Genomic DNA, 18580 nt, shown 5'->3' with positions numbered 1-18580 from the left:
TAAATTTCAATCCAAGATAGGCTCAATCCACACTGTCATCGTCCCACATGTTTCGGTAAATAAATTTAACATCATATGAATGCATAACCCTATAATCTTAAATCCTAGTCCTAAACCTCTGCGAAATAATATTATCATTAGTTTTAGTGTTATCACCTTGGACAACTTGGCTTGTTATGATTTTATGAGTTAGTGAACACTATCAAGTGTCTGAGAACCAAAATATATCTCGTCTCGGATGCTATAACTTGGTTTATCTAAAAATGTACCACAAATCTTCAAAAGATTGTTAATTTGTTGATGTAATTGATAGCTATAGTTAACCCTATATTTTTATTATACACATTTCTTCATATACCAGCACCGAGCCTCCGACTACCAAATTTCTCTATTTATTGTAATTTAATAGTAATAAATCAGATATCGTTTAGACCCCAATTTTATGTAACAATTCCGTTAAAGGTTGAACTTCAAACACCCATGTGATTCGATTTGTAGTTCAACTCCTATTTAAAATGTAGTTTGTTTTGCGGTTCAACGACTTTTTAAATAATACAGTAATCTTGTGATTTATGACACAAAACCATTAAAGTCAAAAGAACCGACTTTTAGAATTTCATGCGCATATCAAAACTGCTTCCCTCATGGAATACCCGCCACTTTTGTACTAGTATCTCAACTACAAACCTAAACTACACAATCAACTGTTATATTCTTGACAGAAATGTATATAATGCTCGCAAACTGTTTGATCAAAATCCTAGTACCCGCAATGTGGTGTCCTGGAATTCGATGATCAGTGGTTATGTCAAGAACAACCAAATGGCACAAGCTCAACAACTGTTTGATGAAATGCCTGAAAGAGATATTGTTTCTTGGAACACCATGTTATCGGGTTTTCACAAGGCTGGAAACCCGGAAAAGGTATATATATTATTTTCGGAAATGGTTAGAGTTGGCCTTAGGCCGACTGAGTTCACATTCTCGACAGTAGTAAGGGCGCTGATAAGTACGAGATTGAGTGTTTTGATTACACAGCTCCATGGCCATATAATATGCTCAGCTTTTAATTTGGATTTTTATGTGGGGTCTGCATTGATGAGGGCGTATACTGATGTCAGGGATGCTGAAGGTATGCGTAGAGTGTTTGATGAGATATCGTTGAAAGAGGCGTCTGTTTGGAATGGTTTGATTTTGGGGTTTATGGATATTGGGCAGATTAATGAATCTCAGAGGGCATTTGACATGATGCCGGTGAGAAACGTTGTTTCGTGGACGATTTTGGTTAATGGTTATATTAACAATGGGAGACTTGATGAAGCTCGTTTAAAATTTGATATGATGACTGAAAAAAATGTGTTTTCTTGGACTGCAATGATAAAAGGATATGTGCAATATGGGAATTTTTTATATGCTTTTGAGTTGTTTGTGTCAATGTTGAGATTAGGGCCTTATCCTAATCAATTTACATTATCGAGTGTATTAGAGGCTTGTGCAGGTAGCTCGTCTCTTATGTTAGGTAATCAAGTGCACTCGTGTATTTTAAAATCTGGAATTCCTTGTGATGTCATTTTGTTGACCTCCCTTGTTGATATGTATGCAAAATGTGGGGATATTGAGGCAGCACACTGCATTTTTGAATCAATGCCAAAGAAGAATGTTGCATCGTGGAACTCGATCATTGGAGGATATGCAAGGCATGGCATTGCAACTAGGGCACTTCAGGAATTTGAGAGAATGAAGAATGTCGGTGTTAAACCTGATAAGATTACATTTATTAATGTTCTTTCAGCATGTGGACATGGTGGACTAGTTGAAGAAGGCGAAGGACAATTTGCAGATATGGAGATGAAGTATGGAATCCAAGCGGAAAAGGAGCACTATGCTTGTATGGTGGATCTTTTTGGGAAAGCAGGCCAGCTTGAAAAAGCAGAGAAACTGATCAAGGAAATGCCTTTTAAACCTGATGTGGTCATATGGGGTGCATTGATTGGGGCATGTGGATTGTATTCACGCTTAGAACTTGGGGAGTTTGCTGCAAAAGAACTTTCCAGTTTAGAACAAGATCATCCTGCTGTTTATATAATGCTTTCGAGGATACACAATGATAAGGATGTTTGGGACAGTGTTAAGCGCTCTAAGAAGCAAAAGGCATGTAGCTGGGTAGATTCATCTTGTACAAGATGATGAAACTGGAATATGCACAACACAGAGGAAGAAACATATTTGCTAGAAGTCTTTGTTCAAGTTACTAAACATCTATAATTAGATACCATACCAATGTAAAGTAATATTAAAGCAGTTAGAGGCTCACTATGCATATTTGTGGTTCCCCGAGTCCCTTTCTACTTACAAGTCAAATGTACCCCAGTCACACATGGTGGATCACTCTCCCTTGCATATATACAGATCCAAAGAAGTGTAATTATAGTGACAAAAAACAATGTTGCTGTTTTAGAAAACTTCAAACTCAAAACCTTGGATTAGGCTCGACTAAGGATAAGAATCAGCTTGTTTTAGCTTTGTAGTTGATAAGACCCTGTGATTTTGGAATTGCAAGTTTGAAGTTGTGTAAATTGTAATTAACTTATATAGTTAGTAAAGTTTAACTGTGCCGGTAGCTTCAATGATGGCATTGCTTCCATTGTAATTATATGTAGAAATAACCGGATTCGGACCACCACTTCTTTGAAAGCATGGTTCTTGCCCCGTCTCTCCTCCCTCTTTGAGCTCGTCCGTTCGTTTGGTGATCCATCGGTCTCACGTTTGAGTGCATGCTCGCAGTTTAGGCCGGTAAGTGAGGAACTGTAATTAATGGAAATGCTAAACTGAACTCTGCAACCTCACCCCTGCCAACTGAAGTGTTTTTTATTTGGGAAACAAGTCGCCTTGCTTGTCAACATCAATCCTTTACCCATTTCAGATCAGATGCAGAATGGCAATCACACTAGTTTAAACATGTACTTCACCATGGCATGAAGCCAGTCATCATAGAAGACAATAGATCAATTTCATTTGCTTTCGTACTTAATTTAACTTAATTTATGGTTCAACTCTATTTTCAGAACCTCTAATGCTCCTGCCCAATGCTTTCATCACTCTTGAGGTAAATATATTTACATTTCACATACATTATTTCCTACTTTACATTTCAAGAGTGAAAAGAAAATTAAAAAAATCTGTCATGTCCAACACAAATACATTGTCGTAATCAAAAATTAGACTAGGAATTGAAACAAGGACAAGTTTACAGTTAATAGAATAAGGCTATCATTTAGAGTTTAAATGGTTCGACTTTGTATTAAAAACAGTTTCAATAACATTGTTCACCCTCTTGTATTGAAACAGGGATAAGAAAAAAAGATAGATGATAAACTAACAATAAATGATGCCAAAGATGCTGTCGAAACAGATACAATACATGTAGCTTTGGTTACCGACAATGATAAACTTAAATAGAATATTGGAACTTCTGCAAGTTCTCCACATTTCCATAAGGAGTTCGTGGGTGTGGCGAGTGACAGGTTGGACCACAAACGTCAAGGAAACCCCTGATCCCGAACAATAACCACATTTCCAACAGACAATAAAAGCCAGCCAATCAGTTTCAACAGAGTTGAGGCCATTAAAACTTTTTACTTCTTGGTCTTTGTATCCGCCTCTCGCTCCCTTTTTTTGTACAACTTTTCGAGAACACGTTTTGCTTCACATTGGGGAAAGTTAACAAGATCGAAGTAGTGTGGAGCAATATCAATCAACCTGTTTAATCCATACAAATACAAAAGTTAAAAATTAATGTAAACACCCTCCAGAGACGAGCATCAGATGAGCGCAGAAAGTCAATTCATTATATTTTATAAACCATATAACACAAAATATAACAAATGCATGACTAAACAATTGCAATCGAACAATCAAAAAAGGAAATTCATTTTCTATCTTTCGAGTGATACTCCTACCCTGTCAATTACGTCTGTCATGTTACCGATTTTATCACAGGACAAGCTATGGCTAAATGGCTACAGTTTCCATGCACATCAGCACTGGGGTGACTCAACCCACAATAAGCACTGGGGTGACTCAACCCACAACGAAAAAATTCAAGTCTTTCTTGAACATCAAAACAAAAATCGTGATCTATCAATTGCAAAAACATGCAAGCAACATCATATTATGGAAAGCTATTGCACAATCAGAAAGAATACTGACCATTCACCACGAACATCTGTTACTGTGCGGATAAAATTCCTGGTTGTCAAGACATACTCATTATATATGACCCACTCTGGTTTGTGATCAAGGCAATTTGATGGATGTAGATGAACCACCTATTATGAAGCATAAATTAGCATTTAATCAAACACCAAAAAATAATTTCTAAACAATTAAAAATTCATGGAATTTCTCGCGTACTTGGTTATCTTTGACAGTTAAATAGTGTCCAGTACGTTCCAAGTGAGCCACCTGCATGAAATATCCCGATAACATGGCCTTCCTAATGTTGATGTAATAATCCCGGCTGTTGAAGTCTGTGCTGCAGAGTTTCAGATTGAACCTAGCCATGATGCGAGCTAGCTGCTGCCTCACATTATCTGCAGATTTAAGCGCCCTGTGGTTGACAAAATTCTCATAACACCATGATTGGTCATCACCTGGGAAAAGTTGACAAGAAGATTATGAGCAGTACAATGTGATAATAATGAAATGCATAATCCACTTTATGGAAGGACTGAAAGGAAGAGTTGATTTCAGAACTTACTGTTTTGTTTGTAAGCATGGTACACATTTAAGAGTGTAAGATGATCCCCGTCTATGTGTCCAAACCGAGCTTTAGCTTCATCTGCAGCTTTCTGAGCCTCCCTAGGCCGGACAAAGCAATTGGGTACTAAAGAAAAAATTTGTTATCACAGGAGAGGCCCACGGTAGGTCAGCAGATGCATAGAGGCGAGACGATACCATTGCTTCAAGAGAGAAAACTGAGAAACTGCAACTATATGTACCATATGCATCAGCATTTGCTACAAATTCTATGGCACATGCCAACAGGGGACATGTAACCAAGACTTGATAGTCGCTGATGGCAAATCACGGAGATGCACACATCTGACCCAAGCGCACGTGCATGGGCAGACGTGTATACATTCGGGAATGCACTCCGTATGCATGTGTCATGTACATGTGTATGATGCAAATGCTAAAACAAATTGACCAGAGGCGTCCAACATGGCTACACACCTCATATAACATTATAAACCAAAACAAACTCTAAAATAAGAGAATACAGAGACGACAAATGTAAACAAGGCACAGACCTGAAAGCATAGCAGATATAGACAAAATTTCATTTGAACAATTGAATTCTGGGCTGACAACAAGCATCTTTCCCATCTGTGGATCTAGCGGCAATTCACTCATGATTTCACCGAGCCTGGTCAAATTTCCTTCATCATCCAAAGCTCCTAAGTAATTCAAAACCTCTAATGCACGCATAAGTGTCTCAGGGGCAGGAGGGTCCATAAAATCAAAATGGACCAGATCATCTATACCTAACTTTTTTAAAGTGAGAACGGTGTTTGCAAGGTTTGACCTAAGAATCTCAGGGTATGTCTGAGGCACAAGATCATTATGGAAACTTTTCTCCGTGTATAGTCTGAAACACTTTCCTGGTTGCGTTCTGCCAGCACGACCTGATCTCTGGTGGGCACTTGCTTTCGATATTGGTGAAACCAGCAAAGACTCAACACGCACTCGTGGGTTATAAACTTTTTGTTTAGCAAATCCAGGGTCTATGACATAAACTATGCCATCTATAGTTAAAGACGTTTCGGCAATGTTTGTAGAGACAACAATCTTCCTTCCAGCTGGACCATTTGGCGTTAAAGGAGGAGGAGCAGGATCAAATATTTTTTGCTGCATAGCTGGAGGAAGTGTAGAGTATAGAGGCACGACTAATGCAGGTCCAGCAGAATCTCCAAAATTACCAATTTCCTTTGTTATCTTGCGACATGCATCTTCGATTTCTTCCTCCCCGGTAAGAAAGACTAATATATCACCAGGGGGTTCACATGTATGTATTTGAATAACAGTACGAATTGCTGCTTCAAGGTAGTCCCTCTCAGGGTCCTGCGTATAAAAGATCTCCACGGGGTGTAGTCTTCCTGGAACTTTCATCAGAGGTGCACCAAAGAAGTAACCCTGAAACTTTTCAGCTTCGAGAGTAGCACTCATCACTACTAGCTTCAGATCAGGTCTATTTTTCAGTACTTCCTTTAAAAGCCCAAATAGAACATCTGTTGCCAAAGTCCTTTCATGAGCTTCATCAAGAATTATCACTTTATATCTTTCCAGAAGTGGATCTGTCATGGCTTCTCTTAAAAGCATACCATCTGTCAAGTACCTGCCAGAACAAAATATGTGTACAGGTATTAGTTTCAAGTAAACCGATTAAAGTAATAAGTGTTAATTTCATGTAAACCAGTAAACCAAGTAGTGTTTGATTGTAAATAAATTTTTTCAGGGAACAGGCTAACTTTAAAACAGTGCGTGCACTGCTGCAGTCTTCAAAACGGATGCTATAACCAACTTCTTCTCCAATGGTTACATCCATCTCTTCAGCAACTCTACGAGAAACCGACATTGCTGCAACCCTTCGAGGCTGGGTGCAACCAATCATGTACTTCTTGCGCTTATCTTGGCTTTCCAATTCAACAGCTTCCAGAACAAACTGAGGAATCTATTAAAGAAAAATAGACACAATTAATTCAACCAGAAGAAGATAACACGAAGCATACAAATTACTTATAGCTCCATTCGTTATACATTGCAATCAATCACCAGCATACATATGTCGAATAAGTTACTCGTGATATAACAAAAGAAAAACATACAAGAACAATTAGATTCTCTCTCTATCTACACCCACTTACACAATACATACTCGCTATGCTCGTTTTTCCGGAACTAGTTAGTAATGCAAGCATGTGGGAATGCACTGACATTTGCTACTCTATAGGTAAACTTTCATAGCTTTTACTTTATCCGTTCTATTCCAACAAATTTAACCTAAAACCGACTCCCACAAATTTGTAGACACACACATCTCCACGCTATCTCATTCCTATCACACTCATTCATTTTTCTTTAGACTGACAAATTTCCATTCTGTTTCTCTCAACCAAAGCAAGCATAACAAGTCTTTATTCCGTAAAACAAAACTACCGTGTCATACCCGTAACTCATACACAACATATAATGCATCAATTCATATACCTAAGAAACTTTTTAAACACAAATTTATATAAATTCGCAAAAAGATCAAATCATTCAACGATAACGAAACCCGAAAGCAACGAACCTGCGTAGTCTTTCCACTACCAGTCTCACCAACAAGAATGAGCGTCTGATTGTCCTTCAAAGCCTTAAAAAACTCATCTTTCTGATGCCAAACAGGCAAAGTCTTCCTCTTCTCAAGAATATCATAGTATCTCTGCGAATACGCCTTTCCATTCCACCTATTAATCAGCGCATTCGAAACGGCGCCATTTGTCTTGTTGAGCTTCGAGATTGCGCTGTCGTCCACCACGTCGAACAAGCTCACTTTTCGCTTTCGCTCTGTGCCCATTTCAAGATTTGAATTGATTTCGTGAAACGGGGGGAAAATTAGGAGGGCTAATTGGGGGATCTGGGGTTCTGTGGCTAAACCCTAGAATTTGTTTAAGATTTGGGGGCGTTTGGGAACAAACTATGTTTCACCGTTTGCGTCTATATATATAGTCAAGTGTTGGATGCGCATTTGAGCAGTTTGGCTTCCCTGCAAACTCAGTGCGGGGTAAAAATATTTGATTTACAAAAACAAGATTTTAAATAACTAGTGCCATGTATGGATTGTGATGATACAAGTTCATGACCATTAGATTAATACACATATAAAAAATATAATATTTTCATTATATTTTGGACTTTAAATTTATTTTTTTAACGAGAATATTACTTAATCGATTAATAATAAGAGTTATTTTGTCCCAGGCTAGTGATTTATAATATTTTATTTTAGCTTGATGCACATTATTCCCATTAAATCCAACTAATTATTTTTAGTTTAATTTAATTTTTTTAAGTCCGAATCAATAAGATAATTTTGTTTTAGCCCAGATAATTAGGATATATGATTTTGTTCATGTTGGGAAAATTATATTTTGATTTTAATTTTTAATTTTGTGTTAGTTTGGATCAACTATGTAATAAATTTTTTAATCTGGATGAATAATATATATTAATTTGTTTATCCTAGTTCAATATTATATTTTTTTAGCCGAATAAATTATTAATTATTTTGTCTTAACCCAAAGCACATTATATCAACAAAATATAACTAATTTTATTTAATTTGCTTAAATTTATTTCAGCCCGAAATATCAATTAGAATAATGTAGAACTCAATATGAATTACAATTTAAATTGGTAGAAAAAGTTGACTTTAATATCAATTTTAATGACATAGAGTTCGATATTAAATAGAATTTAAATTGTTATTGGAAGTTGTCTTTGATATCAATTAGAATTAGAACTGGCCGATCGATCGATCGACCAACCAATTAGAATAATAAAGTAAGAGTAATTAGGTAAATTCAGCAAGTACGGACCGACCGACTACCAAACTTTTAACCAGAAAATAATTCATTTAATCTTAGCTCACGTAAAATTTTGACGAATAATCATTACCTCAACCATTCTGATAAACAAATTAGGTTTGAATTTCATTTGCAGGCACATGAATTTTGGATAACAAATACTTATTTGTAAAGTATATAAATTTAAATATTTTAAGAAAAATAAGTGGGTGTTATATTTTACTTAGATTAAAAATTAAAAATATTTATATAAGAGGCGTGTTTGGGAAACTTCTTTTAAGTAGTTCATTCTTTATAAGTTCGTACTAATTTTTATAAAGTGTTTGTTGACACAATTTATAAGGATAATCTTTAATTTATAAATTGATAAATTCAAAGTTAAAAATGATATGCTTTTCTCAATTTATTTTGAATTTTTAAATTTTTTTTCTTATTTTAGTTTTCAAATTTATGGTTTTAATGTTTTTCTAGTATAATTCTTTTTTTTTAATTTATAGTGTCCGTTGAATGAAAGATTATTGGAATTCTAACTATTGTATCTCAAAACATCTTGTCAACCTTTATTAAGCTTCTTTAAAATATCCCAAAACTTACTTTATCAAACAAAATGATCCTTCGAGCATTACGCACTAAACATGTTATTCCCTAATAATCTAACAACAGAATTATAGAAGGGGGTTGAATGGAATTCTAGTTTCTTTTGGAAATTTAAAAACTCTTTTAAATATATATAACTATGAATGAATATGCAGTAGTGCGGATTAAAAGAATTCAATTATTCAAACACAAAGTAAATAAGCAAGACTGTTTAAAAACTTTATGGTGGATTGATCTTTCTACCAGAGATTTATATAAAGATTAGAGAACTCTGTGATGCAAGAATGCACACAGTTGCTTACGAGTGTTTTACAAAGATGAACATAGAGAATTCCTACAGATGTAGCTTTCTCTATTTCTCAGTTCAAATCACTTTTTTTAACTACTTGATACTCTTGTTTTATATACTAACAAGTTAAATATGAATAAGACAAACAGTGAAAATAAGTATCTAAGTATATTCACATGTTGCTTCATTTCTCTATCCAGCATCTTTGAATATCTTCAGTTAAGCATGGAAATAGAAATGCTTCTTTATTCTCTAAAACCTGCAAACAGGCTGCCACATTCATATTGTATACAATCAACCCATGTGACTGTCAAGTCACTTTCAACTGTTATTTGAATTTGTTATCCGTCGAGACTTCAGTATTATCCGTTGATACTTAACTTGAGTTATCCGTTGAGTCTCCAATGGATTGTCCGTTAAAAGTGTCTTGAGTCATTCGTCGAGGCTTTGTAGTTTATCCGTTGAAAGTGTTTTCTTAGAAGTTGATACTCTTTCACTAATGCAAAATTACAAGGCATCTCCTATTTACAATTAGCCAACCTATATTGCACATCTTGCTAGTATTCAACATAACTTAGAATTTCCAACAACTTCTAAACCTCTAAGTAATTACAGTATACAGAAATATACTACAAAAACTTATTTAATACAAGCTACTCCATCAATTGATGGTTACAAAATTATTTAACTTATCTACTTAGAGTGTCTTGTTAAGTTATCATCAATCCTACAACATATTCTTATCAATCTCCCCCAATTTATGTCTAATAGAATTATAGGCGTAAATTTAGGTTAACTTAATAATAACAAAACACCCTAATAAAACTAATACAGTAAACAGGAGATAAATTGCAGAATGCTTCAATTAAAATTTGAATAAAGAAGGTGAAGTATAGTTACATGTCATTTCAAGGTGCTCCTCTAGTCTGAACTGGTCATTTCTTTCTCCTTGAATCCCTAGTCCTCTTTCCCAACCTCTTGTCATTTTTCTCAATTTGATTTTGAAGTTGTCTAAAGAATTCAGCCTCATTTTCATCATTGAGATTCAGCATCTCCTGCATGTCCCAGAATGTATCATTGCTTGATATTTGTAGCTGGTCTTCAAGTCTAAAAAAATCTTTTGACACCCTTTTCATCTCTAAACTCCATCATCCAATAAGGTCTCAAATGCACTATATCACCATTGTATAGGATAGTTAAAACTGTAGGCAGTGCATTTGGATCTCTCCAGTTTTGTCTGATTTGGCTAATCTTGCTAAGTACTTCTGATTTGGCTAATTTTGCTAAGTACTTCTGATTTTGCAACTTTGGTGAAGCCAAAATCCTTCCTCATTATAGAGAACAACTTCACCAGGACATTGTAGCCTTCATTGAGAATTCTGTGTAGAAGCCAGGTGATCTCCTTGCCTCCCTTGAATTTAAACACCAATCTTTCTGGCAGCTTTTTATAAGCATCAATTCCCCTTAAATAAAAGATTGATATTTGGGAATTCTTTGATGTCACGGATGAATAATTGATCATTTTTGTTGACTTTGGGCTTAGGCTTAGGCTTAGAAACCACTTTGAATTGAGACGGGTTTGACTTGACTCCTATACTTTTCTTCCTTGGATTTCTATTTTTGGTGGTCAATGGTAGATTGAGTTCAGGTAAAGGCAAACTATCCCAATCTATGGGTTCATCCTTAGGTATAATAGGCTCACCGTGAAAGTTGGTGCATGGATGAACCTTGAATTCAATAGGCTCCACAGTGGGCACAGTTGGTTGACTTGTAGTTGTAGATTGAATTGGCTCAGTTTCCTTTTCAGTAGCACTAGCTGGCCTTTTTGCCTTGGTTTTCTTCCTATTCCCCTTTGACCACACAGGTCTTGATTCTTCATACTTTGGTTCATCAGCTAAAGTTTCCTCAGTTTCAGTTGGTTTAGCAGGCATTTCCAGTTTCCTTTTAGCTCCTTTAACAGGATATTTCTTTCTCTTTCTCTGAGCTCCTAATCTTTGATTTTTCTTCTTCTTTAGCTTCCCCAAACTAAGGGTGCCCAGTCATCACACAAATTATCTTTCCATATTTATAGATTCTTGCAATTCTTGTTCTTAACATGGCATCTTTGGTGGTCTTCAAGCTTGCAATTGAGGCACCAATCAGCTTATCTTCATCTGGCCTACGAGGAGAATATTCAACCAACATTGGGTGCTTTGTTGATATTGTGACACTTGCTTGATTAGGCTTCAGTACCACAAAGTTGTTGAACTCATTCTTCATTTAGGGTTCACCCTTATCTTTTTTTTCTAGCTGCATCTCATCCATGGTGATTGGCTTCTACTTAGTGAAATGCTTCACAGATTGATCCTGAGTAGAAGTTGAGCCAAAAAGCTTTAGAATTCTGTCATCAATCTTTTTCCTTTACTCTTTATCTTGAGTTTGGCTGCTGCAAGATTGATTAGATCAATGATGTTCAAGACTCGTGGCATAGAGATAGTAATAGCTAGCACTATCACTTTGCTGACTTGAATGTACACATCCTTCTCTCCCTTTTTGTTATCATCAAGTAAAACAGGGTTTGAAGTTTGAGCAGCCACCAACTGTTGAAGGAGTTGAGTCTGTGTTGCTTGACCTTCCAGTATCATGGCCACAAAATTTTCAACTTTTGAGAGTCTGACTGTGAGGGCCTCAACTTTCCTTGCCAAGTCACTTTCTTTCTCGAGCTTGAGCTGCACCTCCCTCATTGTAGCTTCTGGAAGTTTCTTCTCAAATCTTTCATTCAGCTATTTCTTAACTGCATCAACTGCATTCTTCATATCATCCACATCCTGAGTCAATTTCAGATTTTGAATTTGGTGTAGTTGGAGAGACTCAAGATGGGCTTCTAGAAGAGCTTTGGTGCTAGCATCTATGGTAGCTTGAATGGCTGATTGAGTTTGATTTATGAGCTTGAACATTGTTGATGTGAAATGATGGTACCTGTAATCCTTACTAAGCATCCAGTCTGGAGTTTGTGTAGAAGAGCTAGGGCCTTCATCGCCCCCTAAGGTGGTGCCAGCTTCATCATCAAAATCATCCTCAAACTTAGAATCACCATGAGCTCCAAAGTTAGAGTCCACATTATCAGCTATAAGAGGTAGAGAGGACACAACATATTTAGCCCTTTGCATAGATGTTGTTGTGTGTACTAGATTGAGTTTCCTTTCAGCCGCCTCATTGCCTTGAACAGTCAATGTTTGGTAGGCTGTAACAGGGTGAATAAATACCTCAACATCTAGGAGATATAGAATCTATAACAGCTATGTATTCTTACTGATATATTCTTTTCCTTTCAGCCTCATTGACATTCATTAACTCACTTGCAATGGCTTTCATTCTTATCTCTCCATTACCTTCCTTTCTCTCATGATCTCTCTCTCTTTTTGCATCAAGGGCCCCCCTTGGCTAACCACCCTCACACTCTCACTTCCACCATATAAGGTAGGACTCCTCTCACTCACTTTTACCATGCTAGAAGAAATAGCATGTGGAAGTTCACTCATTTCCTATCCTTTTGCCTGAGAGCAACTCAGCCTCTCACTCAAGTCACTCCCTTCCCTCAAACCTAGAAGTGATTGTAATGTACAACTACTAAGTCATCTACACTTGTCATAATTTTGGAGATATCAAGTTATGTAGAGACTTTCAACGGATAAGGGATATTCGTCGAAGTAGCAGTTGTGAATGTCAACGAATAATTGTTGTTAAGCTTATCCGTCGAGGGACAATCACTGATCAACGAATGAGGAATATCTGTTGAGGAAGTAGAAATAAAAGAGTTAGGAGTTGAAACTATGGTTGAGTTTGTGGAGATTAATTTTAGATTTTTATTCACAGACTAATCAATAGTTTCAGAAAGAAAGGGCATGTGAGCCAACAAATCATCAATAAGATGATGCTCACTTGCTGTAGATATAGGCTCCTCCATGAGTTTTAAAGATGGAGAATCAGGAATTGATGTATTTATCATGTCCATATCCAGTGATCTGGTGGAAGAATTGTGTGTATGTGGTGTATCAATAATGAGAGAATTTGGTCGTGACTCCACATTTATTGGAGCCACATCAAACTGATTTTGAGATGGTGATGTAACTGAGTCTTTGACTACAATTGGCACTATTTGTTCACCCTGTGACTCCCCCAAGGGTTTCAACTTCTTCTTTATAATATAAGTTTGAGTTTGGTCTTTGATGTCCCTACCAATTTTGATATGTGCTCTTGGAGAAGAGCTTATTTCAACAGTCACATCCCTTTGGGAGGATGCAACTGGTAATGTGCTAATTTCCTTATTAAGCACCACAGCCTTTTGGGAGACTGTGGAGTGGCTTGGCTGGGACACACTAACCTCTCTCACCTTATTCTTAGGGTTTCTTTAATTTTCACCCTTACCCCTCACCTTGCTCACTATCCTTTACACTCCCCTTGGGTGCTGTGGTAGTTTTTAAAACTGGTTTCTTTTGGGAGAAACTAGAGTATGGCTCTTTGATTTGGGTTTGAAAGATTTTATTTGAGTGGCTTGGGTATGCATCTGTTTGGTCACAGACACATATGCCATAGCCACAGTTGAGCTCAAAAAAATAGTAGGTTGGGAAGAGTTAGAGACATGAACATTTACCTCACTTACCTAAGGTGCCTCCATGATTGGAATGTAGTGAAGAGGCACTTCATCATTGAGATTGTTCCTGCATAAATCAGCAAGCACTCTCTTTTCTTGGACCCAACAAGCAATCTTGTTATTTGGGTTCTCAAATAAAATATCTTTAGACACATAATTAGCTATCATTATAAGAAACCTAACATAATACATATTCTTTGGTCTTTTAATAATATCTCCTAACTTATACCCTAACTCTAGCATGGAATAATTGATAAAATTAAAAAACTTGTCATTTAAGAGCATGTACAGCATATTAAGCATGGAAGAAGTAATTGCATCAAAATTACTTATTTTTGCAGAAAATATGTAACACCCCCAAATCCGGGGTCGGGGATCCGGGTTGTCACGAGTTCCATTTCCCTTAATAATACTTAATCTTAATAATCAACTAACTACTGCATACTGTGACCCCACAATATACACACACACCACAAGTTATAGTCTCAGAGATGAATATCAAACAATAACACAAGTCATTTTATTCCACAATTATAAGTCATTACACCTCAAAAGGGTTTCTGAATAAATTTACATATTCTTTGCCATTATTACAATTCATATTATACATAAGTCTGGTTCATCAATAGTTGAAAACCTAGCCTATTGGTAGCTCCTACTTCAGCTACGGCGGCATCAACGCTTTCAGAAAACTGTGGAACGTTTCCTAACCGCTTGTGAATTGGAAGTTTGGTCTTGTTCATCTTTTCTATCTGTTGTTGTGTGATGAAAGAAGAAAGCAAGGGTGAGCAGCAAGCCCACCGAAATAATATGTATAATAATTAACAATATATGAGCATTCTCATAGTACTCATGAAAGTCTTGGTCAAAAAAAATGAACCAAGTTTGTTATTTTAATGCGACGAAGTCGCAAAATATTCAGTATACATATATACTTCTCAAATCTTTGAAATCCTCTGACATGTATAATATACACAGAGTTCCAGTTTATAACTGTATAAAATATCATTGCAAGGTGATCTCATATATCTAACCTTGTCTCAACGTTTTTCTGAAAATCTTTGTCATGCATAAGATAATCATTTACTAGATATAAGTTGAGAAGATGAAGTTACAAGATACTCCCATATACTTATATCTTTTCCGAATCCTACTTGAACTACCACCATTCAAGTTATAATTAGTTTCAAAAGTTCATCACATAGATGAGACTACAAGACAAGATTTGAATAGATTCAATCTTTGAATATCATTATAAATAGTGAAGTTACGAGATACTTCATTAAGTCCCGATATATATACACCTATATATATACATTTCATACACTCCTTGAAAACCTATGTTATGAAAATTATAAACAGAGTTGCAATATCCAATGAATTTGGAAAGGAGAAAACCTTGGCATAAACCTGATATCTTGCTGATCAGGCAAAGATACCAATAAGTAACCTTTTCTACTAGTAGATGGACGAATTCCCCACTGGTCATCACCCTGGCCGCAATAGGACCTTATGCTGGACTGCCACTCAGCCACTTACGCATTTGATGGACTCCCACTGAGCCACTTACACTTTCATGGACGCCCACTGAGCCCATGTTGCTTATGCCGACTCAATAGATGGACTTACTTCCCGAACTTTGGGTAAGTAATCAATTCATTTATCAAAACAGCAACCTCGTTGCGAATATAAAATACACCACAGAGCCGGATCCCTAAGATTTTTGAGCGAATATTCAAGTCTCCTTCGAAAGGAAGATCTTAAATCTGAAAACGAGTTTTGGGATCCGCTCTAACTTTTAAAATCATTTTGAAGACTCGAAAACATTTTTAAGAATGTTTGGAGTAATGCTGATTTAATGAAATAAATCAGTCCCGATATATTAGAAAATATTTGAATATTATTATTTAAATAATATTCCCATTAGGATAATCTCTATATAAATAATCTTGAAGTAGAAGTTTTAAACTCATACTTGAAATGAATATTAAATAACCAAAGATATACTTATACGAAAGTACTATCTTTATTTGAATAATCAAAAATAAGTTTGATTATCGAAATATTATTCTTTAATAAAATAAAGAATATTATTTAGTAAATAATCGGAGTCATAAGTCCTCGAATGAATATTCAAAATAATACTCATTACATAGAATAATCAGAGTCATAAGTCCTCGAATGAATATTCAAAGTAATATTCATTAAAATAGAATAAACAGAGTCATAAGTCCTCGAATGAATATTCAAATAATATTCATTATTTAAAATAAAGTTATCGAATAAAACTTATTCGATTAATAGTTTTGAAAACTATATCAATATATATATAAATATATATATATAATATACTCGGGAACATCGACTCCCGGTTTTAGAAAATGTTCACCTTTGGGTCCCCTATACTAAGGGTATACGCAACTACTGCTTATCTCTAGTATAGGTATTATGCAACTATAAGCATTGAAATCAACAGATAGATAACCAGATTACGAAACAGACATGCATATATACCATATTATATGCTCCAATATATCACAAGATTTGCTAATAACAATCATGCACTTATCACAAGATAATGCATATACATATATATATATATATCACAACAACAGTATAACGGGTAGAAAACTTGCCTGAGTGTTCACGGATAGACTTAAGCTTAGAGTGGGTCCGATAACCTATGAACAACAACATAAGTCGGAATTAAACCCTGGTCGCTTAAGAAACTAGACTTTAACCAATTGAACCCTAACGTTCGCTTATGGTCACTTCTACGCTTAACGAATCACATAAGTCATTTGAGTACCCTCATCTCCACCATTTTTAATAAATTAACCATTAAGAATTTTTAGGCGATTCTTTCGCGAGTACTCTACCAACTGCCTAATCCACTTTACATAATTGTTTCATACTCCAATTAGTCATTTAAGGGCCTTAACCAAGGTTTCAAAGTAAGGCGAGGGGTAATGGTTCGTTCGCGAAATATCGTTACTTAAAACGGTCGTTTCTCCTAAACCGTACATCGGATTCAAGCGAACCACATATCAAAACGAAGCTTGAATCATAAACTATCTAATAATGGTAATGGTAAGTTCATGGTAGTTAGTGTTCGGGTGCAAAATTCATGCACAAAACAGTCTAAGGAAAATTGGGCATTACGACGGCTATACCTTAGCGATTCCCAAATTTTACCAAATCAATTCAATATCAAATCACCACCAATCAACACCAAACCAACCACAACAATCCAAACATCAACCACAAACAAACCAACATACTACTCCACCATTTTCTAAGTCAAAACATCCATGGATCATAATTTTAATACCAAGTATAATAACGGCTCAATAATTAACTACAATAACTTACATACATAACTAAACATGCTTAATCTCTCATTCACTAATTCAACCATTAAAACCTCCATTTACAATCCAAGCTCATACAAACTCATAACTTAAATCAAAGGGGAAAGCTTGGTTATACCTTCTTGGAGCTTCTTAATACCATCAAAGAGCCTTGAAATTCCTAAGAGAGCCCTGATCTAAGCTTAAACAACCTTGAACTTCCAAAAGAAATCAAGAAATCAAAGTTAGTTCTTGAAAGTTACTATTCATTACTATTCATCATCATCTTTGATGAATTAATTAGCTAAGAAAGACATGATTTTTGAAGCTCAAACTTCTAGGATAACTAAGTTATAATATCAAGAAGCCATGGGAATTACCTTGAGAATTATGAATGAGCCAAGCTTGGACTTTAAATTTCTAAACCTCCATTTTTCATGAAAAAGTCGAAGCTACAAGGTGGGGATAGAAGAAAGGAGTTGCTTGGTTGATTACTTGGTTAAAAATGTGATTAGAATACTTGGTGGAGGTTTAATCTTGGATAAATATCTTGATTAATGCTTGCATCACCATGCTTACCTCACCATCTAGCCACTTGTCTAATTCTTATGGAGTGATGATGTCATCTATTTTCTACTCCACTTGATTAATCTCCCTTGCTTCTTTTACAAGCTTGTTTCTTGACCGTTTATTTGTTTTACGGTTCGCTTAACTTTCATTCTCGTTTATCGTTTGAGGGATCATACCCGGGATCTTATTACTTGGGTTTCCTTAACCTTTCTCAATACATTATATTCCTTTTATGATCCTCTCTTATAATCCTTGAATTTAAATCATTTTAATCATGTTACCTTATACTCAATTCTTTCGGTATCTGGTGGATTTTCGGGAAAAATCAAAGTGTTCGAATTTGGATTCTGATGATCTTTACATACACTTATTTACTTTATGGAATACTAATACGATCTTAGAATTTCCATAACAGTACTCCTATATAGCATGGTCTGATAATTTTCCTTAATCAGCATCATCAGCAAAAGTTACTATTCATCCGTGTTTCAAAAATTCCAAAAATTGGGGT

At 35.7% G+C, this 18580-nt stretch overlaps 2 protein-coding genes across 4 annotated transcripts; one reads left to right on the top strand and one right to left on the bottom strand.

The window, feature by feature from the left end:
- The first annotated feature begins 285 nt into the window (after positions 1-285).
- LOC141663939 (pentatricopeptide repeat-containing protein At2g03880, mitochondrial-like) lies at positions 286-3013 on the top strand. Its single transcript, XM_074469784.1, has one exon. It carries the CDS (start codon positions 619-621, stop codon positions 2185-2187), a length of 1569 nt encoding a protein of 522 aa, XP_074325885.1. The 5' UTR covers positions 286-618; the 3' UTR covers positions 2188-3013.
- A 260-nt stretch (positions 3014-3273) lies between these two features.
- LOC141664176 (putative pre-mRNA-splicing factor ATP-dependent RNA helicase DEAH2) lies at positions 3274-7800 on the bottom strand. 3 transcript variants are annotated; one of them, XM_074470075.1, is made up of 7 exons: positions 7355-7776; positions 6531-6733; positions 5313-6397; positions 4760-4885; positions 4414-4652; positions 4210-4328; positions 3274-3759 (listed from the first exon to the last, which is right to left on the bottom strand). In XM_074470075.1, the coding sequence occupies exons 1-7, from the start codon at positions 7619-7621 to the stop codon at positions 3636-3638; spliced, it is 2163 nt and encodes a 720-aa protein (XP_074326176.1). In that variant the 5' UTR covers positions 7622-7776; the 3' UTR covers positions 3274-3635. The 3 variants fall into 3 exon arrangements, 1 of the variants encoding a protein (XP_074326176.1); XR_012551867.1 differs by lacking the exons at positions 3274-3759; positions 4210-4328 and having other exon boundaries at positions 4629-4652; positions 4760-4990; positions 7355-7800; XR_012551868.1 differs by lacking the exons at positions 3274-3759; positions 4210-4328 and having other exon boundaries at positions 4629-4652; positions 4760-4984; positions 7355-7800.
- Between the last annotated feature and the right edge of the window lie 10780 nt (positions 7801-18580).

This window comes from Apium graveolens, chromosome 6 (genome assembly GCF_009905375.1).
Source record: "Apium graveolens cultivar Ventura chromosome 6, ASM990537v1, whole genome shotgun sequence".
NCBI classification, from domain to species: Eukaryota; Viridiplantae; Streptophyta; class Magnoliopsida; order Apiales; family Apiaceae; genus Apium; species Apium graveolens.
This window is presented reverse-complemented; position numbering and strand designations above follow the sequence as displayed.